This window comes from Heteronotia binoei, chromosome 1, assembly GCF_032191835.1.
Source record: "Heteronotia binoei isolate CCM8104 ecotype False Entrance Well chromosome 1, APGP_CSIRO_Hbin_v1, whole genome shotgun sequence".
Lineage (NCBI taxonomy): Eukaryota > Metazoa > Chordata > Lepidosauria > Squamata > Gekkonidae > Heteronotia > Heteronotia binoei.
In genome coordinates this window covers 249,135,994-249,163,812 of record NC_083223.1, presented here as the reverse complement: position 1 = coordinate 249,163,812, position 27,819 = coordinate 249,135,994, and the positions used below count along the sequence as shown (strand labels likewise).

General features: G+C 45.7%; 2 protein-coding genes across 2 annotated transcripts in view; one reads left to right on the top strand and one right to left on the bottom strand.

Annotated features, from left to right (window-relative positions):
• Positions 1–27,819, top strand: part of RELA (RELA proto-oncogene, NF-kB subunit) — a 542,238-nt gene that overhangs the window by 272,890 nt on the left and 241,529 nt on the right. The gene's annotated exons all lie outside the window — the stretch shown is intronic.
• On the bottom strand, positions 1,422–19,701 carry LOC132587740 (solute carrier family 22 member 6-A-like). The gene is made up of 10 exons (XM_060260100.1): positions 19,206–19,701; positions 16,969–17,072; positions 12,472–12,626; positions 10,561–10,729; positions 9,393–9,516; positions 7,631–7,746; positions 5,584–5,798; positions 5,167–5,275; positions 3,707–3,910; positions 1,422–1,689 (listed from the first exon to the last, which is right to left on the bottom strand). Exons 1-10 carry the CDS (start codon positions 19,605–19,607, stop codon positions 1,605–1,607), a joined length of 1,683 nt encoding a protein of 560 aa, XP_060116083.1. The 5' UTR covers positions 19,608–19,701; the 3' UTR covers positions 1,422–1,604.

Genomic DNA, 27,819 nt, shown 5'->3' with positions numbered 1-27,819 from the left:
ATAAGTTTACAGTTCGGCAGGAGGACAATTAAAGGCAAGGGACCTTTTGCATTCTGTGCTTTCACAACCACACCAACCTTGAAAAGATTATTGTTGTTATTGTTTTGCTTACCCAGACCAAATGTCTACCCTTCATGCTGCAACAGACTTAGTAGCATTTGGGCAATTGTCTGATGACATCACAGAAAGAACTTTTTATTTGGATGATTTTTTTGGATATTAATTTTCAGGTGGAACTGGCATGCTACTATGTATGCTTTTGGTCTGTTAATTCAGTATATATTTGTGATTGCTTTTGATACATATTATTTTGAGAATATGGACTACAAACGCTTTTGTAACAAATATTTATTCTTATAATTCTCCAGACACTTAAAATTTTTTGCACACTTTATACAGTGGTTTTTGTTTTTGTATCTATCACAGGGAAGCCAGTAGGACTGAACAGAACTTTGAGTATCCAAAGGGTGAGTCTAGCTCAGGGATCCCCATTTTCAGGCCCGTATGCACCATACAGACACTGTTTTCCTGGTGCCCACAAAATGTTTTAAGAAAGTGTGGGACCAGTACTGCTTCTGATTGGACACTGAAGATCCGCCAGATCCTGCCAGATGAGCATTTCTTATCTAACTCTATATGAATACGTGTGTATGCAAGAAAATATTTAAACAATACATTTCTCCTGTTAAACAGAACCTCTGCCTGAAATGCTGAAGAGCGACATTTAGAGCTATGTATAACCTCACTCCCTGACATTTTGTGTTTGGCTCCACCTCTTGTGGCAGTCATTTTGTTGTGCTCAGCACACTGTGTCAGATTTCCAAAGGTGCTTGCTGGCTCAAAAAGATTGGGGACCCCTGCTTTAGCTCTTTGGCACCCATTGATTTTTACACTGCTTTTCTCACCAATGGGGACCCAAAGCAGCTTACAACATTATTCTCCCTTCTTCTGTTTTATCCTCATAACAACCCTGTGAGGTAGGCAAGATCAAGAGACTGACTAACCAAAGGTCACTCAGTGAGCCTTCATGGCTGAGAAAGGGTTTGAACTTGGGCACCCCAGATCCTAGTACAATGCTTTAACCACTACACCATACTGTCTTTTATAACATTTCACAGGTTAAGAATTGTCATTCTTGAGTACTTGAAATACCCGCCAATCAACAGTTTCTCTCCAAAATCATGCTTCTTTGCAAGCTCTTCTGTTCTCCAATTTGATCATTTATCCTGTAGCAGCCTTTAGTGGTCCAGTTTCAGAAGTGGAGCTTGTTTCCTTTGTCTTAAAACGCATTAAGGATGCTTCCCACAATTTCAAAATGGCCCAGTGGACTTGGCTGTGCCTATTGCAGGGTGGAAGCAGCTCACACACATTCAACCACATTCCATTATGATAGGGTCGAGGTGGAGGGAAAAGCTTTTCATGCCCACATGCATACATGACATTTTGCAGATATGCCCTAGAGGCATGCATGTTTAGATGCACCCGTCCCAGTCAGACATTTTACAGACTCAGGGGAAGGGGCTGAAGCCCGAAAGAACTCTCATGCGCATAAGCAGACCAGGATTAGTTAGGGGGTTGTCAGGGAATTCCTGTGTTTCTTCTCCTTAGCTGCTGTTTTTGGCTGGGTCGGGCTTCGGGGAAGGGAGAAGAACCTTCATTTGCAGTTCATCTTCTTGGTTGGGCCTTGACCTTAAAAGGCATAAACAAGAAAGTTAAATGAATAAGTAATGGAGGCAAATACAAATGCATAATTGCTTATCAGTAGATGTAATGGTATATAAAAACACAGGTGTAAGAGTAAGACTTCCCGGAGCAAACTAAAGGTTTGTCTATTCCAGTTTTCTGTTGAAAATAAGAATTAATTTTCTTTGAGACAGGTGTTTTGCTCCAGCTTGGGTGCTAATGCGAAGCAGGGTTTTCCCCAGACACTACTATATGCACCTTCCAGCTTTTCCCAGGTTTTGCTGAGATCTTTTTAAAATCTGCTTTATGTGTGTGTGTGTGTTGAGTGCCATCAAGTCACTTCCAAGCTCTTCTAGGATGTTTTTGGCAATATTGAAGCAAAGCCAGGGTGGATACCACGTGAATGAGATTGTCTGGAACTTTCCAGTCCCACCCAGATTGGTGACATCCAGGCCTTGAATTCAGCAGGAGCTCACAGGAGTGCAGCTCCTGAACCTTTCTGATGCCCCCCTTCCTCCCCACCTACCTTGTCCATTCAATAGTAGGTGCAGCGGCATAACAATCCCTGGATTAGGAGAGCGGGCAGGCAGCCAGCCACCAGAAGCATTGCCACACCCCCAGCAGCCCTCATTAACCCTTGGAGAAGCCCATACTACCCTTTCTCCACTTCTTATGTGATTTTGGGTGGTGGGTGGCTTGCTGGCCTTTTGACTGTGGGGGGTGGTGGTGGCCAAGGAGAACCCCAGGTGAGTGAGGCCTGCTTAGACTGGCTGGATCTCTAGCCAGCCCAAGCAGGCCTCACTTGCCCGGGGCTCTCCTTTCTTGCGTCGGGTTGCTTAATGAACTCATGCTAATGAGCTCCACCATCTATTTTTCTACAAAATGACCCCTGGAGGCATGCATCCCTCCCCTCCTCTCCCCAACCCAGTTCTCCACAGCAGCCACTCTGTTCCATTGGAAGGCTTTTCCATGGTGGAACCAGGTAGATAGGTAGATAGGTAGATACATTGCTCAAGTGGCAATCAGAAAACACTGGGGAATCATTGTCTGGAGAACACACTGCACTCCCTTCCCTCCATCTCAGTAGCTCACAGGCAGAGAATGAAGGAGTTAGTCAGGACTTTTTTTTCTGGGGGAACACAGTGGAACAGAGTTCTGGAACCTCTTTGGGGAAACAAAATTCTCCAAAAATGTTTAGAAGTTCATGAGAGGCACCTATGTGTTTCTCTTTCATTTGCCTCTCAAAAGTTCTGGCACCCTTTTTTTCCCCAGAAAAGAAGCCCTGGAGATAGCGATGGCTTTCCCCCAGTGTCTGACACTCAGAGGTAGGCTGCCTATACACAAGGAGACAGATGGCGACTGGTAGAAGCTGCTGCTAGTTTTATCCTTCTTTACAAATCTGGCTTCTCCCTTTAAAAAATTATTTAAACCAGCAGCCATCACCATATCTTGTGGCAATGAGTTCCGGAAGTTAATATTGTGTATTGCATATTGTGTAGAGTTATTGTGTAGAGTTATATCACCTTGGCATGAAGTCATGTGGATGTTTCCTTCTTCCCCATAGTATCTGAAATTTGTGTAGTGTGTAATGCATTGCATGATATGCTCCCTCTTTGCAGGTCTACTGATCTATGGCTTAGTCCCACTACATAAAACTATGTGGCTTCAAGAGCAGAAAGTGTGGCTTCTTGGCCACAACTCAGCAGCAGAGCACCTGTTGTGCATGCCAGAGACCCCAAATTCAGTCATTGGCACCTCCAGTTAAAAGGTCCCTGGGAGCAACTATTAGGAAAGAACTCTTTTGACTGAGATTTTGAACAGTTGCTGCTGGTCAGAGTAGACACAACATGGAGCAGTGAACTCAGTTGCAAGGCACATGGATATGCTCTGTTGTAGAAATTAAGCCCTAAAATAGTGCCTCTGAGAACACACAGAGTGTTGCTTTCTCTCTGTCAGCCCTGCAAGAGTATAAGGCTTCCAACTGCTAAGAACCTCTACCATTTTAGAAAATTCTTGGACTCACCGCAATTCCGCCTGCTCAACGGTCTCTGGCAATGGGACGTTCCTGGTCTCAGGAAGGAAACAAGTGGCAATGCCTGAAATGATGGGCGCTCCTCCATAGATGATCAGGGGCAAGGGTGGGAAAAATTCCCCAGTCATCTTCACCAGAGGGGCTATCATGCTGCCCACACGGGCCATGGTTCCTCCAAGGCCCATCCCTGACTGCCTAAGGTAGAAAAGGAAACAACATGATCTCCAGTTCCTTGCATGTCCCTCAGCTGTTTCAGATGAGCTGTCCCTCCTCACTCCCTGGTTTTCACAGTTGCCAGCTCTGGGATGAGAAATTTCTGGAGACTGGTGGGGGGCGGAGCCTGAGGAGGGCATGGTTTGGGGAGAGGAGGGATCTCAGCAGGTTATAATGCCATAGAGCCCACCTTCCAAAGCAAACTGCAGGCATGCGATACTGAAGCCTTGAACTCTGTTCATTCTGGATAAGACTGGGACCTAGCACATCCTTCTTTGTAGTTATGGACTAGAAGATGGGGCAAGAGACATTTCTCCAGGCAACATCCTTAAATAACCTCCTCTCAAAGCAGCCCCATCCAAACTCTAGAGTTCTGCTTGGTGGGGTCATACTCTGTTTAAACTTGGTGATTGCTGCCAACACTGCAAGGAGGCATCCCATATATAAAAAGTAGGGTGCTTACAAATTGTCTTTTTTTGAGGGGGGCAGAGAATCTGAAACTGTTGTTCGAAATCTAAGAATGAGTGTGAGGCTTCTATCTTTCTTGTCCTAGGTTACTGGATTAGTTCCCAGGTCTGGTATCCTACAAGGGTTTTTCATAGCTTTCCTCTCCTTTTTAAGAAAGGTACATGCCCAGATCTTTAAGAACAAAAGAGAAGCCATGTTGGATCAGGCCAATGGCCTATCCAGTCCAACACTCCAGTCCAAAACGGCCAGAACTCCAGAAGCCCTCCCACTGTTGCCCTCCAAGCACCAAGAATACAGAGCATCACTGGCCCAGACATGTTCCATCTTTACCTTGTGACCAATAGCCACTAATGGATCTCTGCTCCATAGGTATATCTAAACCACTCTTGAAGCTGTCTGTGCTTGCAGCTGCCACCACCACATCCTGCAGCAGTGAATTCCACATCAATTACTCTTCTGGTGAAGAAGCACTTCATTTTATCTGTTATAAGCCTATTGTTCATTAATTTTACTGAGTGCCCATGAGTTATTGTATTGTGAGAAAAGTACTTCTTTTGCTACCTTCTTTATCCCATGCTTAATTTTTCAAACCTCTGTCATGTCACTCAGTCACCATTTCTCCAAGCTAAAGAGCCCTAACATAATGATCAAACAAATAAACAAATGAGATTCTGATAAGCCATCATAGCTCTCTCTGGTTCATAGCCAGATAGTCAGTCTCCAGGATTCAGTGGGTAAAGCATGATCCAGCATCCTCTTTTTTGACCTACCTGATAACAGTTGGAAAAAGCTCTCCAGAAAAGATGTAGGCACAGTTGAATGAGGCTGCCAGTGAGCCCTTTCCAATCACAGCAAATGTCATACGCAGATTACTCAGATCTAGAGAATATATCAGAGTCACCAGTTAGAAGCAGAACTCTCTGTGCTAGCACCCAAAGTAGGGAAGGTGATCTAATTTTTTTGGTAAAATTCAAACCTTAAAATGAGTGCTAAAACAAAACAGGGGATGGGATTCAGTTAGCTCTTTGACACAAAATTTACCCCTGAAATTTGCTATCCCCATGTTGAAATTTCATGTCTTCGCATTTGAAATTCTCCTAGTCCAAAACATCCAGCAATTTTGTACAGTTGAATTCTGTGTCAGGCTTATGTCCATTTTTGATTTAACGTTGGAATAGGACCCTCACCTTGAGGCACAAAGATATTGGCCAAGATACACAGCCCAGCCAAGATGAGAGACAACGCTTGTGAAAATCGGCGTCCTACAAATGTGATGGTCATCACTGAGATGAATTTAGCTGGGATGTCAACAACTCCAAAGATCAGTTGGGTTACGTAGATGTTGAAGCCAAAGTTTTGCAGGTCCATGGCTAGCCCATAATAGGCAAAGCTGGTGGCAAACCTGGGATGGGCAAGGACAGATCAGAAAGCTTTACATTCTGAGCCCTAGAGCCAAAGTCATGTCTCTGTGGCCTTGCTGGCAACCCCACATCTGGCCAGAAGCCCCAGTCCTCCAAACATTTGCTGGCCTGTGCCAGTGGCACAAAAATCGTCTGTCTTTAGTCCCCGGGCAGGGATGCTTCTAGGTTTTGAAGAGCCCTCAGCAGAGAGAAGAAGAAGACTGCAGATTTATACCCTGCCCTTCTCTTTGAATTAGAGACTCAGTGGCTTACAATCTCCTATATCTTCTCCCCCACAACTGACACCCTGTGAGGTGGGAGGGGCTGAGAGCATTCTCACAGCTGCCCTTTCAAGGACAACTCCTGCGAGAGCTATGGCTGACCCTCCAGCTGTAAATGGAGGTGGGGAATCAGACTTGGTTCTCCCAGATAAGAGTCTGCACACTTAACGACTACACCAAACTGGCTCTCAAGGGCCCTTGTCCCTTCCTCTGCCTCTCATCAGGAACCCTGCTCACACTCCCTTCCTGCTCAAGCCCTTCCTCCCTCTGCCTGTGCAGCCTTCCCTTGTCACTCATGACCTTTCTCACCATCACCACCAATCACACCACCTGCATGCCCTTCTGTCAACAGATTGGGAAGTGTGCACACAAGCAGGTGTCAGAAGAGGTGTGCAGGAGGGAGTCAGGGGCAGTGGGGCTTGCTATGAGCTCCGAGCCCAGGCAGAAGCAACAACAGCACTTCACATACATACAAATGGTTTCCCCTCTGCTGTTTTAGTAGGAAGGTTCTGAGGAGTACCCTGCTCCAATATATTGTGTGCATAATAGTCTCAGGAGATTGAAACTTTATTCCCTCCCCATTTTTTGGATTATGTGCTGATGATCCCTTTGAGAGATCTGTGAATGCAGCCAGTGGTTTCCAAGGTTTCCCTTGTTTGTGTGTCTTCTCTGCTACTGGTCCTGGTATTACTTTAGCTGTGGTAGCCATGGCTTCTATGGAGCACTGGCTTCTATGCTAGGATGGAAATAGAAGAAGAAGAAATTAGATTTATATTCCGCCCTCCACTCCAAATCTCAGAGCAGCTCACAATCTCCTTTATCTTCCTCCCTCACAACAGACACCCTGTGAGGTGGGTGGGGCTGAGAGGGCTCTCACAGCAGCTGCCCTTTCAAGGACAACACCTGAGAGAGCTATGGCTGACCCAAGGCCATTCCAGCAGGTGCAGGTGGAGGAGTGAGGAATCAAACCCGGTTCTCCCAGATAGGAGTCTGCACACTTAACCACTACACCAAACTGGCTCTCTAGATAAAAGATAATATTTGTAAGACTGGTTTTGTCCAGGACCTTTGGGTCATCGGATTGTTAAATAAAGGCGGGATTGTGGGACATGTAAAAAAAAAAATCTACTTTGAAGGCCAGAAATTCAAAGTTTTTCAAGGAAGTCAAGTTGGAAGAAGTTGCTGGGATATTTTTCCCCTTTACCTAAATTTGTTGCAGCCTGATGGAAAGCAATATATAGTCTTGGAAAGTGAAAAAAAAAAGGAACAGGGGACACTTAGAGAAGAAGAGATTGGATTTATACCCCGTTCTTCACTAGCCAAAGGAGTCTCAGAGCATCTTACAATCTCCTTTCCCCTCCCCTCCCCACAACAGACACCCTGTGAGGTAGGTGCGGCTGCGGGAGCTCTCCCAGAATTGCTCTTGAGAACAGCTTTGAGAGAACTTGTGCCTGACCCAAGGTCACATCAGCAAGTATATGTGGAGGAGTGGGGAATCAAACCCAGATAAGAGTCTGCGCACTTGACCACTACAACCAAACTGACTCACTTACCAGACAAGGGAGACTCCGCAGGAGATTTTGCGAATGCCAGGTGTCCGCACCAAGTCGGCCATGCTGTGGCTAGATTTAGTGGAGCAGAGCTCCTTTTGCAAGTTGTGTTTCAAAGCCTGAAAGAGAAGGGAAGAGGAGTGGGTCCAAACTAGGGGAACCACAGACAGATAACACAGAGAAGATCAAAACACAAGGATTTCAAACACTGTGACGTAAGCAGGCATATTGGGAACATGGCTTTGCTGTTCTCAGGCATTTCACAAATGAATTGGCCAAATGACTGTCAAAATGCTAATCACCTAGCAGACAATCTGAGCAGCCCTGTGGAATGTTCGTATTCCCCATCTCACATGTTCAGCATTTGATTCCCGCCAACTTTGTTTAGGAGACTTCAGTTGAGAGAAAAGGAATTTTCAGCCTTAAAAATAGGAGTCTTTTCTTGTTTGTTTTTTTATATTGGAAAACTCCATTAAAATGTTAATTACAACCCCCCCCCCAAAACAACAACAACAACAACAACACCTCAAGAGTCTTCTTGCTTGAGATTATGGGAGATCAGACATCCACAGGTCATAAGAACACAAGAACAGCCCTGCTGGATCAGACCAGTGGACCATCTAGCCCAGCATCATGTTGCACGTAGTTGACAACCAGTTGCCCTGGAGCACAAACCAACAGGGCACAGAAGCCAAGTCCTCCCCTTGATGTTGCCTCCTCCAGCACTGGTATTTAGAGGCTTAGTGCCTCCGGAAGTTCCCTTTAGTTACCATGGCTAGTAGCCACTGACGGATCTCTTGTCCATGATTTGGTCTGATCTTCTTTCAAAGCCATCTATGCTTGCTGCCATCAGTAAATCCACTAACAGTTTAATCCTATAATTTACTTACTCAAAGAAGTATTCCCTTTTGGTCACATACACATGGGTTGCTAACCCTGGCTTAGATACCACTGGGAAATATTTTCCCCTTACTGTCTCACAGCATCTGGTGGTTCCATACACCTCTTGGGGTTTTCCTATCTTTCCCTGGGTTCATTCCCAAACCTGCTTTGCTGCAATGGTCTGGCATAGCCAGGGTGATACCCATATGGATGGGAAAGCCTGGATCTTCCTCGTCCCACCCAGAGTGGCGTGATTCTCCAGCCCCAGTTCCCCGCAGTGATTCTTCGGCCCATGATTCTCTCTCCCCACCCGGGCCACTGAAGAGCTTTTTAAAAAACTAGCAATTGCATATCATTATACCATTCTAACAGTTTGTCTAAACAGGTTCTCTGAATCCCCAGCTTTCATTTTCTAAATAAAGTAAATCTGTAGAGGCCCTTCATAACAGAGATTCTCCTTATATTTCCTATAAGCAAAGGAACTACAGGTTTATTTTTAAAATGAAGGCTGAACTTGATAGATAGATCATTATAACTGCATTAGAAGAAGTAACATTGCTGATCTTTTTTAAAGCCCCCAAGTGGTCAGGGGGGAATGGCTCCTGTGGAGCAGGGCAAAATGCAAGAAAACCTTCCACGCAGAAAGCCACGTTGTTTCTGAGCTGTATTGGCAGCTGCAGCAACAACAGAGGGACCACACCAGCCCCTGAGTCTGCCCTGCATGTCCTTTAGCTTCATTGGGTGCCTCCACATTTGAGTATTAAGGGGGAAAATGTTCTGAAAGTGCCTTCGTACACCACTGGAGAACCAACAGATCTGTGCCAAAACTTTTTGGCAAAGCTGCCTCTCCCAGCCACCCCCTTCTTTGCTCTCCTCGTTCTACCTCTACGCTGAGTTCATCTCCTTCTTTCTTCCTTCCGTTGATCCTGGCCGCTCTCTTGAGGCCCGCCACGGCCCGCTTATGCTGCCCTGAGATTGCCAACCAGCGCGCTGACTCAACAAACAGCCTGCAGACAAAACAAGAGGAAAGAACATGGTTTTGGTAGCTGCCTGAAAGCTTCAGAGTCTAGTGGTCAGGGTGTAATGGGACGGAGGAACTAGCAGCAGTAGGAGGAGGACAGGATCTACATGTTTTTCGAGGGGGGGGGCAAAATTAAAAAAAGGCTCCCCCTTATGGGCCATTCTATCTTATGATCCCATAGAATACAATGGACTTCATACCCAATTTGGCACCCCCCCCTCCGTTGGTGCCCAGGGCAAGCACCCCCCTCTGCACGCCCCCCTAGATCCGGCCCAGAGTAGTAGTGGATTACCCCAAGGAGAAGAAGAAGTCTTGGGTCTGTTAGATTCTGTGCCCTCACTGGCCTAGCATTCTGATGTGATTTGGGAAGTAGGGAGTTAACAGCTGTTCTAGTCTTTGCCCCATGTGTGGATTTAGAGGGGATCAGAGAGATCCTGCTGTATTCATCTTCTAATTCTACTGTGGCATCTCTTCCCTAAACTCAGAAGCAGACCACACACACATGATCTCATGCATGGATTTCTGCACATTCACTTGTGGAGTGGCTGACCACAGCTGGGATGAGGAAGGAACAGGAAAATTATTAATATATGTGACTATATTTGACTTCATTTATCCCCCAATGGGTAACCCAAGCAGTTTACATCGTTCTCCTCTCCTCCATGTTATCCTCACTACACCACTGTGGGGTAGGTCAGGCTGAGAGCACGCGACTGGCCCAAGGTCACCCAGCAAGCTTCCATGGCAGATCAGGGTTTTGAACTTGGATCTCACACAGATCCTAGTCTGACACTCTAACCACTGCAAGGTCAAACCATTCAGGAAACCTGGTTCTAATAGCTGGCATTTGCAAAGTATCACTTCATGTTGCCCTAGCAACTTTGCCAACCCAATTTTAAGACTCCCCCCCCCCCCCACAAAACCAATTTGGTTGGAGAAAGGGTGAAGACTGACTCCTATTGTCAAGAATCTTTTGAAGCTACCTTCTTCCATCTCGAGGAATGGGACCCAGCCCTTCATGTCCACCTACCAGGAGTAGAGGAAGAATATGAAGAATGGCAGGGAGACAGTGAGCTGCAGCCAGCGCCAGTTGGGGATGGCATATGCCACTCCAGCCAGGATGAATTGCCCAGTAGTGTAGCAGTAACCATTGATAGTGCCAACAATAGCACGATATTTAGTTGGAATCCATTCCATACCTGGGATGAAGGAAGATACACAAACAAGGATATTATTTTTTCAGGTTGGCAACTGACACCACAGGTGTTGGAAGGATACAATTATATATCAAGGAAGCAACTGTTAGAGGTGCTCAGCAATGTTAAGCAGTTCAACAAAAACTCCCTCTGGGCCATCCCTTGTACTACCCAAAACCAACCTCAGGAAACATTTGAAAGCAAAATCATGGGACTTTTCCAACTCCAAATGAAGCTGCCTTATGCTGAGTCAGTCAATCTATCAAGGTCAGTATTGTCTACACAGACTGGCAGTGGCTCTCTAGCATCTCTGGCAGTGGTCTTTCACATCACCTATTGCCTCGTCTTTTTAACTAGCGATACTGGGGATTGAACCGGGAATCTTTTGCACGGGAATCTTTTGGGGATTGAACCGGGAATCTTTTGAATCTTTTGTGAAGCAGATGCTCTCTCCACCGCTTGGCATCAAGCCCATGTGGTAAAATGCTCAGAGTGGTCAGGGCCCTCAGTCACTTGTCTCCCTAACACCCTAACTTGCCACCCCTGTGTGCATGTTCAGTCTTTGCTTTTCAGAGCAGAGCTCACAAAAATTGATTGGATTATAATGGCCTGACTGCACATAACATGTCTGGGTCCACCATGAGGACTTTTAATCAGACATGTACTATGAGTCCTCAGCTGGGAGCTCATTTCCCAAGGCCATGGGGATCCAATTCAACCTGGGACAATGGTGCACAGGGAGAGAGAGAGAGAGTGCTTAAGCCTGCATTATTCTCCTGATCTGAAACACCCAGCCCTGCTCTATTTCCCTGTTGGAGAACCCATGAGAAACCCCCAAGGGGCAAATAACACCTCTCAAGTACTGTTTCAGAAACCAGTGCAGGGAGGAAGGATTAAGTGTCATGTCCACCTAGGGTTGCCAAGTCCTCTTCATCCCCCAGTGGGGGACATTTGCGAGTGAATTGCGCACGAGACAAATTACATCATTCAGAAGTGACGTCATCAAAATGGCGGTGCCCCATATGGGGCCACTCTAGGTGTTTTCAGGAAAACTCTATGGTTTTCCCGGATGCCCTAGCCATTTGGGAGGTTAAAACTCTAGGTACCTATTGAAATTGAAACTGATATTGACCCATTGGGCATAGCTCTTAAATAAAGAGCTCTTGCAGTATATTATTAGCAAGGAACAAAGACTTTAAATATTTTGTTTGATTGTGAATGCTACTTCAAAATATAAATGCAAAAGCTAAAATGTGTACTGGGGTAGCAGCATTATGTAATATTTGCAAGCTAGCACTTATAAAACTTCTGGTTTTCTTATGGTGACCTCTGGTAATTGGGATGTCCTCAGGGCCCCCAGGAAACTTTCTGCTTCATTCCAGGGAATCTGCATGGGCACCTACCTCCCTAGATCACCCTCCACAAAAGGAGTCTGTGATGCTCTGTTTTCTTGGTGCTTGGTGGGGGGGGGGGGTACAGTGGGAGGGCTTCTAGTGGCCTGGCCCCACTGATGGACTTTCTGATGGCATCTGGAGGGTTTTCATCTGGAGGGTTTTTTGCCACTGTGTGACACAGAGTGTTGGACTGGATGATCCAGCATGGCTTCCCTTATGTTCTTATGTTCTATCTTCAGGACTTTATAGGGAGTGAGGATATTTAGCACCTTGCCTAGCCCAAATGTTCTAAGGCCTCTGGGTTGAATCCCAGAAGGCATGCTGGCTCTGATGGAGGATGGAACTACTTACACAGTGAGACAGAGTTGAGAGAAATTCCTGACATGGCCATTCCACTCAGGAAGCGGAGGACACAGTAAACGGTAAAGTTTGGCACAAAGGCCGTGCAGGCACCTGACACCCCCATCTGCAAGTAGCACCAGACGATGAGGGCCTTCCGGCCAAACCTGCAAGACAGGAATGTACAAGCCTGCATTTGAGCTGGGTTATGAGTCACATCCCCCCTCCAGACACTGCTGTCTGTTTTTCTTCAGCCCTTTTGACCACAGACATGCCTGTAACCTTGCTCTTCTGTTGGGACCCCTTAATCACAAATGTTAAGCAGGCATCTCTCAAATGTACAAATAGTAACAAATTACGGTAGAATGGTTTACTAGGGGGTAGGGAAACAGGTAGAGAACAAAATGAAGAGGGGCAAAGGCTAATAGCGCTTTGTCAAGAGAACAAGCTGGTCATAGCAAACACCCTCTTCTAACAACCTAAAAGGCGACTCTACACATGGACATCACCTGATGGGCAACACAGAAATCAGATTGATTATATACTCTGCAGTCAAAGATGGAGAAGCTCCTTACAGTCAGCAAAAACAAGACTTGGAGCTGACTGTGACTCAGATCATGAGCTACTCATTGCAAAATTCAGTCTTAAACTGAAGAAAACTGGGGAAGCCATTAGGCCATTCACATTTGAACTTGATCACATCCCTTATGAATATACAGTGGAGGTGATGAATAGGTTTAAGGAACTAAAGTTGATAGACAGAGTGCCTGAAGAACTATGGATGGAGGTTTGTGACATTGTACAGAAGGCAGCAATCAGCACCATCCCAAAGAAAAAGAAATGCAAGAAAGCAAAGTGGCTGTCTGATAAGCCTTTACAAATAGCTGAGGAAAGAAGGAAAGTGAAAGGCAAAGGTGAAAAGGAAAGATTCACCCAACTGAATGCAGATTTCCAGAGAAGAGCAAGGAGAGATAAGAAGGCCTTCCTGAAGGAACAATGCAAAGCAATAGAGGAAAATAATAGAATGGGAAGGACCAGAGATCTCTTCAAGAAAATTGGAGAAATCAAGGGAACGTTTCGTGCAAAGATGGTCATGATAAAGGACAAAAATGGTAGGGACCTAACAGAAGCAGAAGAGATCAGGAAGAGGTGGCAAGAATACACAGAAGAATTATACAAGAAGGATCTCAATGTCCCGGACAACCATGACAGTGAAATCGATGGATTTCAGGCATCCTGGAGAGAGAAGTCAAATGGGCTTTAGAAAGCATTACTAACAACAAAGCGAGTGGAGATGATGGTATCCCAGTTGAGCTATTCAAAGTCCTAAAAGATGATGCTGTTAAAGTGATATACACATTATGTCAACAAATTTGCAAAACACAACAGGGGCCACAGGATTGGAAAAGATCAGTTTATATTCCAATCCCAAAGAAGGGTAATGCCAAGGAATGTTCAAACTATCGCACCATTGCACTCATTTCACATGCCAGCAAGGTCATGTTAAAGATCCTACAAGCTAGGCTTCAGCAGTATGTAGATTGGGAACTACCAGAAGTTCAAGCTGGGTTTCGGAGGGGTAGAGGAACTAGAGATGAAAATTGCCAACATTCGATGGATTATGGAGAAAGCACGGGAGTATCAGAAAAACGTCTATTTCTGCTTCATTGACAGCTAAAGCCATTGACTGTGTGGATCACAACAAACTGCGGCAAGTCTTTAAAGAGATGGGAGTACCAGACCACTTCACATGTCTCCTGAGAAACCTATATAAGGGTCAAGAAGCAACTGTCAGAATGGGATATGGAACAACTGATTGGTTTAGAATAGGAAAAGTAGTTTGACAAGGATGTATATTGTCACCCTGCTTATTTAATTTATATGCAAAGTACATCATGCGGAATGCTGGCCTGGATGAAGCACAAGCCGGAATTAAAATTGCCGGGAAAAACATCAACAACCTCAGATATGCAGATGACACTACTCTAATGGCAGAAAATGAGGAGGACCTAAAGAACCTCTTGTTGAGGGTGAAAGAGGAGAGCACAAAAGTAGGCTTGAAACTCAACATCAAAAAAACTAAGATCATGGCATCTGGCCCCATCACACCTTGGCAAATAGAAGGGGACACATGAAAGTAGTGACGGACTTCACATTTCTGGGATCCAAGATCACTGCAGATGGTGACTGTAGCCATGAAATTAGAAGACGTTTGCTCTTTGCGAGGACAGCTATGGTGAACCTGGGCAGTATAATAAAAAGTAGAGACATCACCCTGCCAACAAAAGTCCATATAGTCAAAGCGATGGTATTCCCAGTAGTAATGTATGGCTGTGAGAGCTGGACCATAAGGAAAGCCGAGCACAGAAGAATAGCTGCTTTTGAGATGTGGTGCTGGAGAAGACTCTCCAGTCCCTTGGACTGCAAGAAGATCAAATCAGTCAGTCCTAAGGGAAATCAACCCAGACTGTTCCCTGGAAGGTCAGATGCTGAAGCTGAAGCTCAAATATTTCGGCCACCAAATGAGAAGGGAGCACTCACTGGAGAAGATCCTGATGCTAGGAAAGACAGAAGGCAAAAGAAGAAAGGGACAGCAAAAGATGAGATGGCTGGACAGTGTTACTGATGTAACAAACATGAATTTGAGCAGATTTCGGAGGATGGTGGAAGACAGGAGGGCCTGGCGTGACTTTGTCCATGGGGTCGCAAAGAGTCAGACTTGACTGTGTGACTGAACAACAACAGTGGGAAACAGGCTCGGTTTCTGGTAAATGAACAACAACAATAAAGGGAAACAGACTCCGTTTCTGATAAATGTTAATTGTTGGAGTGTATGCCTCTGAAAGTCCCTTTCTAGGGTCTTCATTAGAAAATTCAGGCCTTTCTTTTGCTTCATTTTTTTTAAAACAAAAAGTGTGAAGGGACGTCTTTCATACTGAATCCCAACTGGACCCCGCCCCCTCCCCAAATGGATGAAGAGTTGTCTGCTGGGTCCATCTGTGGAGCCTACATTAGGTTCTTCCACACACCATCTGTAGGGTTACCAACTCTGACTTGGGAAATTTCTGGAGATTTGAGTAGGGTTGCCAAATCTGTGGGCTGGGGATCTCAGGGTTACAATTAATTTCTAGATGACAGAGACCAATTCCCCTGGCAAAAACAGCTGCTTTGGAAGGTGGGCTCTATGGCATTGTATCTTGCTGAGGTCCCTTCTCTCCCCAAAGCCCACCGTCCCCTGGATCCACCCCCCCCCCAATGTCTCCTGGTATTTCTGTACCCAGAGCTGGCAACTCTAGATTTGGGGATGGTGCTTGGGGAGTACAGAGTTTGGGAAAGGGAGGATGCTCAGCAGGGCTGTCCTTTCTTGGTGCCCACCATGTGTTTTTGAATGAGAGTCAGGCTCTTGCCCAGCAGAACTTCTGATTCACCACTGAAGATCTGATGGGCTATGCAGATTAAAATAACATTGTTTCAGTCGCAGCTGAAACCAGAGTGTGTGCTATATTCTCTCTCTTCCCCAGTTTATTTTTAAAATATCCTTCTTTCCCCCCACCCTTGGGCTTCCTCTGCGTGTATGGCTCCACCTCCTGTGGCTACCATTTTGTGGTTGCACCCACCACTTTGTAACAATTTTGTGGTTGCACTCCACCCGGGAGGTTCCCAATCCGCCGGCCCACATTGGGCGGGTGGGAGGAACCTCCCCCTATGTCGTCGGTGCAGTGACATCACCCAGAAGTGATGACATCACGCTGGCAACACCGCACGCTGGCCCATCTTGGTGTTTCTGGGAAAACTCTATGGTTTTCCCAGATGCTCTAGCCATTTGGGCTGGAAAACTCTATGGTACAATAGGTACCATAGAGTTTTTTCCTCCCAAATGGCTAGAGCATCCGGGAAAACCATAGAGCAGGGGTGGCCAATGGTAGCTCTCTAGATGGTTTTTTTTGCCTACAACTCCCATCAGCCCCAGCCAGCAAGGCCAATGGCTGGGGCTGATGGGAGTTGTAGGCAAAAAACATCTGGAGAGCTACCGTTGGCCACCCCTGCCATAGAGTTTTCCCAGAAATGCCTAGAGCAGCTGCACAAGGCATCGCCAGTGCAATAACGTCACTTCCAGGTGACGTCAGTGCATTGTGCGTGCACTTTGCACGTGCGCGAAAGTCCCCTACTAGAGGAGGCAGGGGACTTGGCAACCTTACCCACCACTGAGTCTCAGAATTACAAATGTGCCCACAGGTCAGAAAGGTTGGCAACCGCTGCCATAGAAACTACTCTTGGAGGCTGTCATTTTCTCCAAGGGACCTGATCTCTGCGGCCTGAAGATCTGTTGTAATTCCAGAAGAACTCCAGGCCTCACCTGGAGGATGGCAACCCTACAAACTTTTATTCCAAAGTTGGCTCACTCAATATGAAAACACAGGCCCTGAGACAGAATCCATCTGACTTATTTCTATCACCATAGCAACAGGCCCCCTCTCTTGCTGCCCTTTTCTGGCCTCCACAGTTTACCTGTCTGAGAGACCTCCGAACAGCACTGATCCTATCAGCACACCAGCCATGTAGATGGACTGAGCCATTTGCCGCAGAGTCCGGTAGTCACACACCAAATTCCACTGCAGGGGAGGGAGAGAGAACAGAAACTGTGTGAGGACATTGGGTGCAAGCTTGGGTTCATACCAAGGTAGGACTGCCAGGTCTGTGTTGGAAAATACCTGGAGACTTTAGGGGTGGATCCGGGAAATGGTGGGGTTTGGGGCTTCAGCAAGGTACAATGTAGGGTTGCCAAGTCCAATTCAAGAAATATCTGGGGGTGGAGCCAGAAGCAAGGTTGTGACAAGCATAATTGAACTCCAAAGGGAGTTCTGGCCATCACATTTAAAGGGACAGCACACCTTTTAAATGCCTTCTCTCCATTGGAAATAATGAAGGATAGGGGCACCTTCTTTGGGGCCTCATAGAATTGGACCCCCAGGTTCAACCCTTTTGGAACTTGGCAGGTTTTTTGAGGAGAGGCATCGGATGTTATGTTGCAAATTTGGTGCTTCTACCTCAAAAAACAGCCCCCCAGAGCCCCAGATACCTGCAGATTAATTCTCTATTATACCCTATGGAAATCGGTCTCCATAGGGAATAATGTAGTGCCAAGCAGACATTTCCTCCCCCCCCCCTCCCCTGCTTTCTGATGACCCTGAAGCAGGGGAAAGGCCTCCAAACTGGGGCATCCCCTGCCCCCACCTGGGGATTGGCAATCCTAGTACAATGCCATAGCACAGGGGTGGCCAACAGTAGCTCTTCAGATGTTTTTTGCCTACAACTCCCATCAGCCCCAGCCATTGGCCATGCTGGCTGGGGCTGATGGGAGTTGTAGGCAAAAAAAACATCTGGCAAGCTACTGTTGGCCACCCCTGCCATAGAGTCCTTTCTTCAAAGCAGCCATTTTCTACAGGTGAGCTGATCTCTGCCAGCTGGAGATCTGTTGTAAAAGTGGGAGATCTCCAGGCTCCACCTTTTGTGAAACTTTTACAGCATTGCGATTTGGATTCTGCTTTGTGCCCAGGTGATAGACCCTGGAAGCCATGATGGAAGAAAGACAGGGTGTCAGTGCAATAAATATACTGCAAGTGCTGAATAGTTATTAACTGCACAACATCCAGTTATTTGGAGTGAGAATTCAAAGGGTGCTGGTACCCCAGCAGCTCTGTGCTTCGGTGATCATAAAAGTGTGGGAAGTTAACATCTCCCAGTCTCCCCCACAACACACACAGAGAGTTCATAGGGTCACCTCTAGATATGAATATTCCTCTGTCATAGATCGATGGTAACTGTTTTACCTGTGGTCTGTGGCTAAGTGCTTACGTAGGAACACAGGAATCACTTTGCTACATTGAACCAAAGGTCTGTGTTATTCAACATTCCACCTGTTGATGGTGACTGGCTGGATGCCACACAAATATTCATCAACAGATGGTGACATCCATTCTCCACAGTTAATCCCTCGAAACAGGACTAGTTGCACCAGAGAATAGTTGCATGATAAAAGAGGGAATTTTGGCAAGGACAATTTTTCTGTATTACAAGCTGCATATGCCAATCTTTCATCTTCTATATCATTTGTAAAGGCAGAAGAGCACTGATTCTACAGTTTAATTACTCATTGAGCAAATAAGTCCTTCCTTTGATTTATCCTGAATCTACTGCCCATCAACTCCATTGGGTGATCCTGTATTGTTACTTTATCTATTTACTTCACATACCCTACTTTTCTCCTCAAAGGAGACCCAAAGTGGCCCACATAAATTCTCTCTTCTGCCACAACAACCCTGTGAGTAAGGTTCCCAACCTCCAGGTGGCACCTGAAGATCTCCTGCTGTTATGATTAATCCCCAGATGAACAAGATCAGTTCCTCTGGATAAAATGGCTGCTTCAGAGGGTGGACTCTGCGGCATTACACCCTGCTGAGATCTCTCCCCTCCTCAAACCCTGCCCTGCTCAAGCCCACCACCAAAGTCTTCAGGTATTTCCCAATCCAGATCTGGCAATGCTACCTCTGAGGTAGGTCAGAATGAGTGTATATGACTCATCACCCAGAATGAGGTTGCCATCTTCTGTGGCAGAATGGGGATTCAGACCTGGTTCTCCCAGATCCTAGTCTAACCACTACATCACATTGGCTGTCATGGGGATCTGTAATGGGGATCTTAACAGCCCATCTCCCTCAAGAATGTTTCCCAATTGTTTCTCTCACCTCACTGATTATGGTGCTGGTGAATGTGCTCCTGTCATACGTCCACCCATCTGAACATGGTTCAGTATCCACCGTTGTTTCGTTGACAGCAGTGGCATTAGTGTCAAGGAGCCGCCACTGGGTGGTGACAAACCGCAGGCACTTCTCTGGCTGTCCCTTCCCATTCACAGGGATGGCAATTCTAATGAGGCTGTCAGCTCCCAGCTCTTGGGTGGTATTGGCATAACGGGTGTGATTGGCTGTGATATGAATCTGGCAGTGATGGTCAGGGACCCCGGCTGTGAAATTCTGCAGAAGGTTGTGAGAAGCCAGCATCAAGAGTGGAATAGCCAGGAAGGCTACGGACATCCTTTGAAAATGCCCCATTCCTCCCAAGTTATCCAGAATGTCAGCGAAACTCATGGTGGTTGCTTGTAACGAAGAATTAAGACAAGAAGTCCCAAGAGGCCCTGACACAATTTGAACTTATAAAAATATCCACTGACTTCTAGAATGGTGTAGACAGGCCAAGGAACACTCACCAAAGACCTGCTGAACAAAAAAAAATTGTAAGTTGAGATCTTCAGCCTCTTCAGTTGCCTTGTTTCTCTTGTCTCCTCCACAGTATTGTCTCCACTTTCCTCTGTACCTCAAGAGAAACTAAGAGAAAAGAGTCATCCAGTCCTAATGGATGCCCTCTGTGTAAAGAAGCTTTTTAGCCAATAAACATGGATTGAAATTCCTCCAAGTAGGCCCAGCCCTTTATATAAAACCTCATATGGTTAAATTTTTACTTAAGGACAATTTTTTTTGTCGGGAAGAGGTATGGTGTTGGGTTAAATGAAATACAAAGATGGTTGTGATGTTGGGAAAGAGGGAAGTGAGCTGGAACTGTGAACCTTGGCCTATGGCATCACACTAAGCCAAAAGAAATGTAGAGAGAGGAGTAGTGTAAGATCCCTGACCACAAGGTTGTCAATTTGTCACCTGCCCCCTGCCTCTGTGTCTCCTTTAGCAGGAGCATAATGCTCAGGTAAAGATTTTCAAGTGTGGATTTTGCATCCATGATTTCAGGCACTTCAAAGCTCCATTCAAGACACAGCTGCCTGGGCCAGCCCAGCTGAGAGGTGATCCAGTGAGAGTTTTTGGCAAGGAAACCATTGGCTATTTTCAGAGTGACACCTTTCCTCTCTTATACAGTGACCCAACCAAACTGAACTTTGATTCTAGCTACAAGGATTGCCTTCAATTTGCAAGTGCTAAAAATGTGTCCTTCTAGGCCAGGGGTCCCCAGTGTTTTTGAGCCTGTGGGCAGCTTTAGAATTCTGATACAACTTGTTGGACACATCCACAAAATGGCTGCCATAAAATAGCTGCTGCAGGAGGTGGAACCATCCAAAGAGAACCTCCCACAGCTTACCTTCAGTCATACAGCCAGCCACGGGTCATTTTGTAGAAAAAAAGGTGCAGAAGCTCAGTAGCATATCTCATTTGCATATGCCCTGGGATCCGTGTGCAGCTGGGAGAGAACTCCCCACTGCATGCAGACCCTGGCTGGAGGTTCAGGAGCTGCGCTTCTGTGAGCTCCTGCTGAATTCAAGTCCTGCAGCCACCCAAAGAGAAACTCCCACAGCTTACCTTCAAAGTGAAGGTACTGTAGTGGCAGCTGCTGCCAAAGCAATGTTTTATAAAACTGCACAGCCAATCAAATCTTCCATGGCCCATCAGAAACCTTATAGGGTAAGAGGCCCACTTGGCCCCACCCACTTTCTAAAAACATTTGGTGGACACCAAGAAAGATGTTGGCGCATGCCATGTTGGGGACCGCTGTTCTGGGTTATCACCCAACCCAAGTCTTGAGATTGATAGGGGAAGCTGCTGTGTCTGAGGTGAGATTAGCAGGGACTCATAGGAAAGTGAGGGGAAGTTGGCATGGTAGAGTCCAATCTCATTAGATCTCAGAAGCTAAGCAGAGTCAGCCCTGGTTAGTATTTGGATGGGCAACCTCCAAAGAACACAGCAGAAGAAGGCAATGACATACCACCTCTGCTTCTCTCTTGCCTTGAAAGCCTCTTGCTGGGTTCACCCTAAGTTGACTGCAACTTAACAGCACTTTACACACATTGGAAGGCCTCTTTTGCTGTTGCTCCCAATGGATTCCCTCTCCTGGATGGTGAGTAGGGTTGCCATCCATCAGAGGGGACCTGGACATCTCTAGATGACAGAGATCAGTTCTCCTGGAGAAAATGGCTGCTTGGTGGACTCTGTGGCATTATATCCTTTGAGGATAAAACTGTATGATGTCAGCAGGTGGGAGTTCCTTTTCACACTGCCACAGGGCCTGATTTCGATCAGGACCATGACTCTTGGGGAGGACGGGCTCCATCTGTCCCCTCTGTGCCATCTTATTACAGCCCTGGAATGGGATAAAAAGAACCTTCTGGGGCCATTTCCCCTTAGGAAAGAAGTGCTGGGAGTAACGCCAGAGTTCCTCTTAACCCTGAAGCTATTGTTCTGATCTGAATTGGGTCCTGGGGCTCGAGGGTCAGTAAGTTCCCCAGAGATGCTGTTTGGCTGCAGGGAAAGCAACCCAGGCAGAGGTGCCCCTGACGCAACTTGTGGCCAAACGTAGTGCATACTTGGCCCAGTTAACTGATTTCTAGGGGTACCAACAGATTTAGAGAAAAAGAATTCTGCCACTTTAATCGAGGCATCAGGGGATATTATATACCAGGTGATGTTATTTACCTCCTTGTCATGAAAAGCTTCAGGTGTCCATTTCCACATAGCAAGCCTCTATTTAAGGTCTACAGTAGTTTTCTCCAGCCCTGTTTACTTGCTTCCTATCTTACTTGATGGCACCATAGAAGGATGTTTTAATGTTATAATTATGTATAATGCTTATAAATTACATTTGTAAATTTTTTATGATTATTGCAAGATGCCTGAGGACCAAATGTGTTATGGCAGGGGTGGCTAAACTGTGACTCGGGAGCCATATGTGGCTCTTTCACACATATTGTGTGGCTCTTGAAGGCCCCGCCGCCCCATCAGGAAGCTTGGAGAAGGCATTTCTCTCTTTTAATCACTTCTAAGTCAAGCCAGCCAGCAGCTTGAAGAATGCATTTGAAGTTGCTTTCTTTAATAATAATATAATAATAATAATAAATTTTATTTATACCCCGCCCTCCCCTGCCGAAGCAGGCTCAGGGCGGCTAACAATACGGTGACCAATGGTACACCAACAATAAAACAATTACATTAAAAACATTAAATTAAACATTAAATTAACCTTAAAAACCAGAATTAAAACAATTAACTAAAACATTTTTGACGCTATCCTTGACACTCTTCTAGTTGATGTTGATGGCGGATTTCAGTTATTCATAAGCTAATTTAAGCTTTCCACCTCTCTCTCCTTCCCTCCCTCTCCATATATTCCTCCCTTCCTACCTACGTACCTACCTACCTACATCTGACATTCATGTCTTGTGGCTCTGAAACATCTGACATTTATTCTATGTGGCTCTTATATTAAGCAAGTTCGGCCACCCCTGTGTTATGGCATCTGCAGTGAGACCAAGAGATCTTTTCACCTCCCTGGTGCATTTTCCATTGATGAAACACTTGGAATTTGAACTGCTGTGCTGTGAGCCTGATCAGAATGGGGCCCTTGTGGCACTTTCAAATGGCCAACTTCTTAAAATGGTGTCAGTGTTCACAGGTTGGGCCTGTAGAATTTGTTAGCATATAGTTTGGCTCTGAGGGGTTCTATAGTGGCAGAAAGGCAGGACAGAAACAGAAGAAATATTATAAACTGACAGTGTGGCCCTAAAATGTAAGAGTTGCTGGTTTATGTCACTAGTCCCCTCCTTTCCACCCAGGGGTTGCCAGCTGTGGCCTGTCAACTATATGTTGGTATGAAGGTGATACATCGCTTCTGGTGAAAAAACACAGAAGTAATTTCTTGCTGTAAAGTCTATGGTTTTATCATTGAGTTTTCAGACAGATTCAGGGGGTAGCCGTAATGGTCTGAAGCAGCAGAAATTTGAGTCCAGTGGCAACTTTAAGGACAATGGAGTTTATTCTGGGTATAAGCTTTCATGTGCTAGCACACTTCTTCAGATACATGTCCAGTGATTCCTAGCATGATATCACGTCTGAGTTTTTCTGAGAAGTGATGTAACACCATCATCAGACAGTGTTCCCCATGTCTCCCCCCACCAGACTTCTTCAGTTTGCCAGGGAGGAAGCTAAAGCAAGGTGGTAAATCAAATGCCCTTCATGCTTTCCCAGTTCTGTATGGAACTAGCCATTTTTTGTTCCATTATTCTCATTCAAGTACCACAGGAAAGTAATCAATTTGGTTTCCTCTGATGCCTTATGTCAGTACCACAAGGATATCATATGATATTGGTAGTGTCTAGCAGGGGTTTTTTTGTAGCAGGAACTCCTTTGCATATTAGGTCACACACCCCTGATGTAGCCAACCCTCCAAGAGCTTACAGGGCTCTTAGTACAGGGTGCTGAGCACCTTCCCCTCTCCAAATTTTGTCTGCCCCAATCCCTGCCTCCAAATCTCCAGTAAGTTCCTAGCCTGGAGTTGGCAACTCTGTTAGGTTAGTCAGTTGCCAGTTGAGCCATGAGTTTCACACCTTCCTGGAAGAGACAGATTGCCAGGTATTGCTGCTGGGCTACAACTTTTAGAGTGGAGAACAGAGATGCTCAAATGCTGATCCTGATCAGCACAAGAGCCTTAAGGATGCTAGGAAATGTCTTTGGGGCCCAAAGACATTAGGAATCTTCTGTCACTCCTGTTTTAAAATTTCTCAATTTTTCCATCATGTGGTTTTCTGCTTCTTTCTGTTGCTTCATATCACTTGTGCTGGTCTCCTTTCTTTGCATATTGATACAATACTGTCAAAAGCATTAGCATCTTAGATGTGATTGGATGTATGATTACCAATTCTGCCATGCCTTTAGCTAATGCATGGGCGGGGCTGGCCCTGTCACTAGGCAAACTAGGTGACTGACTAGGGCACCGGCCTCCTGGGGGTTCCAAATTGGGCAACCCCATGTGACTCAGTGACATTATCAGTGTGATGGAGGGTGGAAACCAGAAGTTATCCTTGCCTAGAGTGCCAGACAGTCCTATGCATGGGAGCAGGTGGGCTCATCAGTCAAATCACAAAAGAATGTGTATGTGTCCTTTTTTCAAGGTGCATGTGTAACCAATAACACAGAGGGGAGAAATGGTGTGGCAAACTTTTCATAATCCAATTCTGGAATGAATTTATATATATATAATTTTTTTTTGCCACTGTGTGACACAGAGTGTTGGACTGGATGGGCCATTGGCCTCATCTAACATGGCTTCTCTTATGTTCTTATGTTCTTAAGGATTTCTCCCAGTTTAAATGGAATTCCAGAGGACCAGAAAACAGCAGAAAGCTGGAAAAAGGACAAGAGAAAGCTGTTTTGGCCTCATTTTCCAACCTAAGTCCCTGGCGTCACTAGCTGTGACTGGGAACTAGCGTTGCCAGCCTCCAGGTACAGCCTGGAGATCTCCAGCTGGCAGAGATCAGCTTCCCTGGAGAAAAAGCTGCCTTGAAGTATGGATTCTATGACATTGTACCATGTTGGAGGCCCCTCCCCAAAACCCACCCCCTCCTGGATCTATCCCCAAAGTCTCCAGATATTTTCAAACACAGACCTGGCAACCCTAAGCCTGGGAAAGTGAGAAAAGGGAAAGTCAAAAGCTTGAGCCAAAAGTACTATAGTAGTTACTGCCAGGACTTTTTTTGTAGTAGGGACTCATTTGCATATTAGGCCACACCCCACTGATGTAGCCCATCCTCCAAGAGCTTACAGGGCTCTTAATACAGAGCATACTCTAAGCTCTTGGGGGATTGGCTACATCAAGGTGTGTATGGCCTAATATGCAAAGGAGTTCCTGCTACAAAAAAAGCCCTGCACTGCTCTTGTAGGGCAGAAGGTTAGGCACCTCATTTTTATATTAATGAGTCTTCATTCTGTCTGCAGTCCCAGGGGCTAATATATACCCTTTCCCCTTCTTTGCCCAGAGAGGGGTTTGGAGAAAGAGCCTACACAGATCCTAGTAACTCAGTAGCCTAGATGTCTGCCTCAAGCCACAAAATTCCTGGTTCAAATCGCATTGTGCCTGACACTGATAATCACCTAAATCAATGTCTTCAGGGGAGCCAGCAGAAATCCTAGTGGCCAGTATTCAATCCAAGCTGGTAGCCTCTAGATTCCAACTTCCAACACTAGGGTAGAGTCCAGAAAGAATGATGCTAGTTGATGATTCCTTTTCCTAGGAATGGGGCCTGGAGTTCAGTTGCCCAATCACTGTGTTCAAGAAGATGGCAGTCTTGGAAACTGCCGATCAGAATGGAATGTGCTGTGGTAGTCCAAGGAGCAGCCAACCGTCTTGAGATTATACATAATCAGTTATTCTGTTGTAAACGCACCCAAGCATTCATGTGCAGTGAGCTTGGTTTATGCTCTACGACCCAGTGGTTTCTGGACTCACAAGGAGTAGAATGGAAAAATCAGCAGTCTTTTTTTTTCAGGGTCTCAATGCATGACAAGTGCTTAGCTGGTAAAATTAGAGGTTCTGAGGCTAATGTCTTCTTGGAAATCCTTGTTCCTAAGCCAGGAGGCTAATTTTCTGGGGTAAGGGTGTGGGAAGATCTCTGCACTTGCTCAGGGGTCTCATTTTTATTATCATTTCACCCATTGGGGGAGCTACCCTTTAAAAGGTACCCTGCACGTTGGTATCCTTTTCTTCACAGAGCACTAACTCTGAAATCAACAGTGGGGCTGATTGTCATCTAGCTCTTCTTTTCTGTTTGGTTTGTTATCTGGAAGAATGGGGAGATGGGAATTCTGCTTCATTGTCACTCATATTAATGGTTTCTAGTTTAAGTCTTGGGAGACAAAGCAATTCTTACTCTAAAACAAGCCTTACAGACCCTGAGTTGCCAGACCAAACCAATAGTTAACAGTTTGCTAAACTTGAATTGTTGTACAGCTCAGATTTTTCAAGATGCTAATCAGCAGGATTTTAGATTGGAATCTATGAAATAAATAAAGATATAAATCTATGACCCAGTCTTAAGGTGTTATGAAATGCTTTAATGGTCTTTAGTTTAGCATATGTTGAAACATTTTCAGAACATATACAGATAATAAAACTCTTTTCTGTCTATTTATTTTATCAGATTTATATCCCGCCCTCCCCTAACGGGCTCAGAGCAGCTGACAACAGTTAAAAACCAAATGGAGGAGCTGATGACTTCCCTGAGAGGGGAGAATCCTAGCATCTCATTTTTGGATTTTCAAAGTTAGCAGGTGAGCAACCAGGTCTCCATCAATACCCTTGGGTTTGCAGTTAAAGCTTGTTATTCCATTGTGAGAGCCCAAGAAAACAAAACGAAGGAAGGATAGATGCTAATTGATCCACAGGAAGCATTTTGGAGATTAAAAATATTGAAAGATTTTTCTCTTTGTGTTGCCTTTCCTCCCTGCTGTCTCCTAACTGTCCGCCAAGAGCAGCAGAGTCAAAGCGGTAACATGTTATTTGCTACACCAAGAACAATAAATAGATGTTTTTCTGCATTGTTGGGGGGTTGTTTTCAGATCCAGAAAGCAGGGTTTATCATGGTGAGGCAGGAAACTAATCTGGAGGTTTGTGATGAGACAGCAACTGAGGATCTGGTGCACAGATAAGATGCAGAGACTATGGCACAACAGATTTTTATGTCATTTAAAATAGACAGATCTGAGTTTGAGGGGCACAATCCAGGTGAAAGCCCCACTGAACCAAATGTAATTTGTGGCAAGAAAATGATAGTACTCTTGTGATAGGTCAGGGGCGTCAAACATGCAGCCTGGGGGCTGAATCAGGCTCCTCGGAGAGATCCTATCAGCTCTTGGAGCAACTAGCTGTTATCTGCTTCCTTCCCCCTTTCTCTTGCTTCCTTCTGCATCACAGCTTGCTTTGCTTTGCACAGGAGCTACAGAGCAAAACCTGTACGTTCTCCATTGGCTGAGGCTTCTCCCTTGGGGAGGAAGGGGGGAAGGCAGAGCTTGTTTTTCAATCGCGCAGCAGAGCTACCGAGCCAAGCCTCTCTTCCTTCTATTGGCTGAGGCTCCTCCCCCTCCTGGTCCCCTGGGGAAGGAAGGAAAGAGCCAGAGCTTCCTTTGCCCAGTTCCCTGGGCTCCATGGGAGAAATACAAAGAAAGCACCTTTAAGACTAAGTGCTAATATTTTAAGGAAGTTTTAAGATTTTTTTTTAGAAAAATCTTTGTGTTTGTCTGTGTCTTATAAAGTTTATATCTCTGCTACCTAATCATAAATAGGTACACACATGGCCCGGCCCAACCTGACATGGCTCGGCCTGACAAGGTCTCATTTATGTCAGATTCAGCCCTCATAACAAATGAGTTTGACACCGCTGGTACAGATTGTCTTCATCAAGCCCTAAAGTGCTGTGAGCTGAGGTAAAGGATGCTGAGATGACAGAAGGTGGCTAACCGTGTTTTTGTGGGTTCAAGTCAGCCATTCAGGGGTGGCTGAGTGCTAGCAAGTTAGGCTGTGTGTGCAACCATT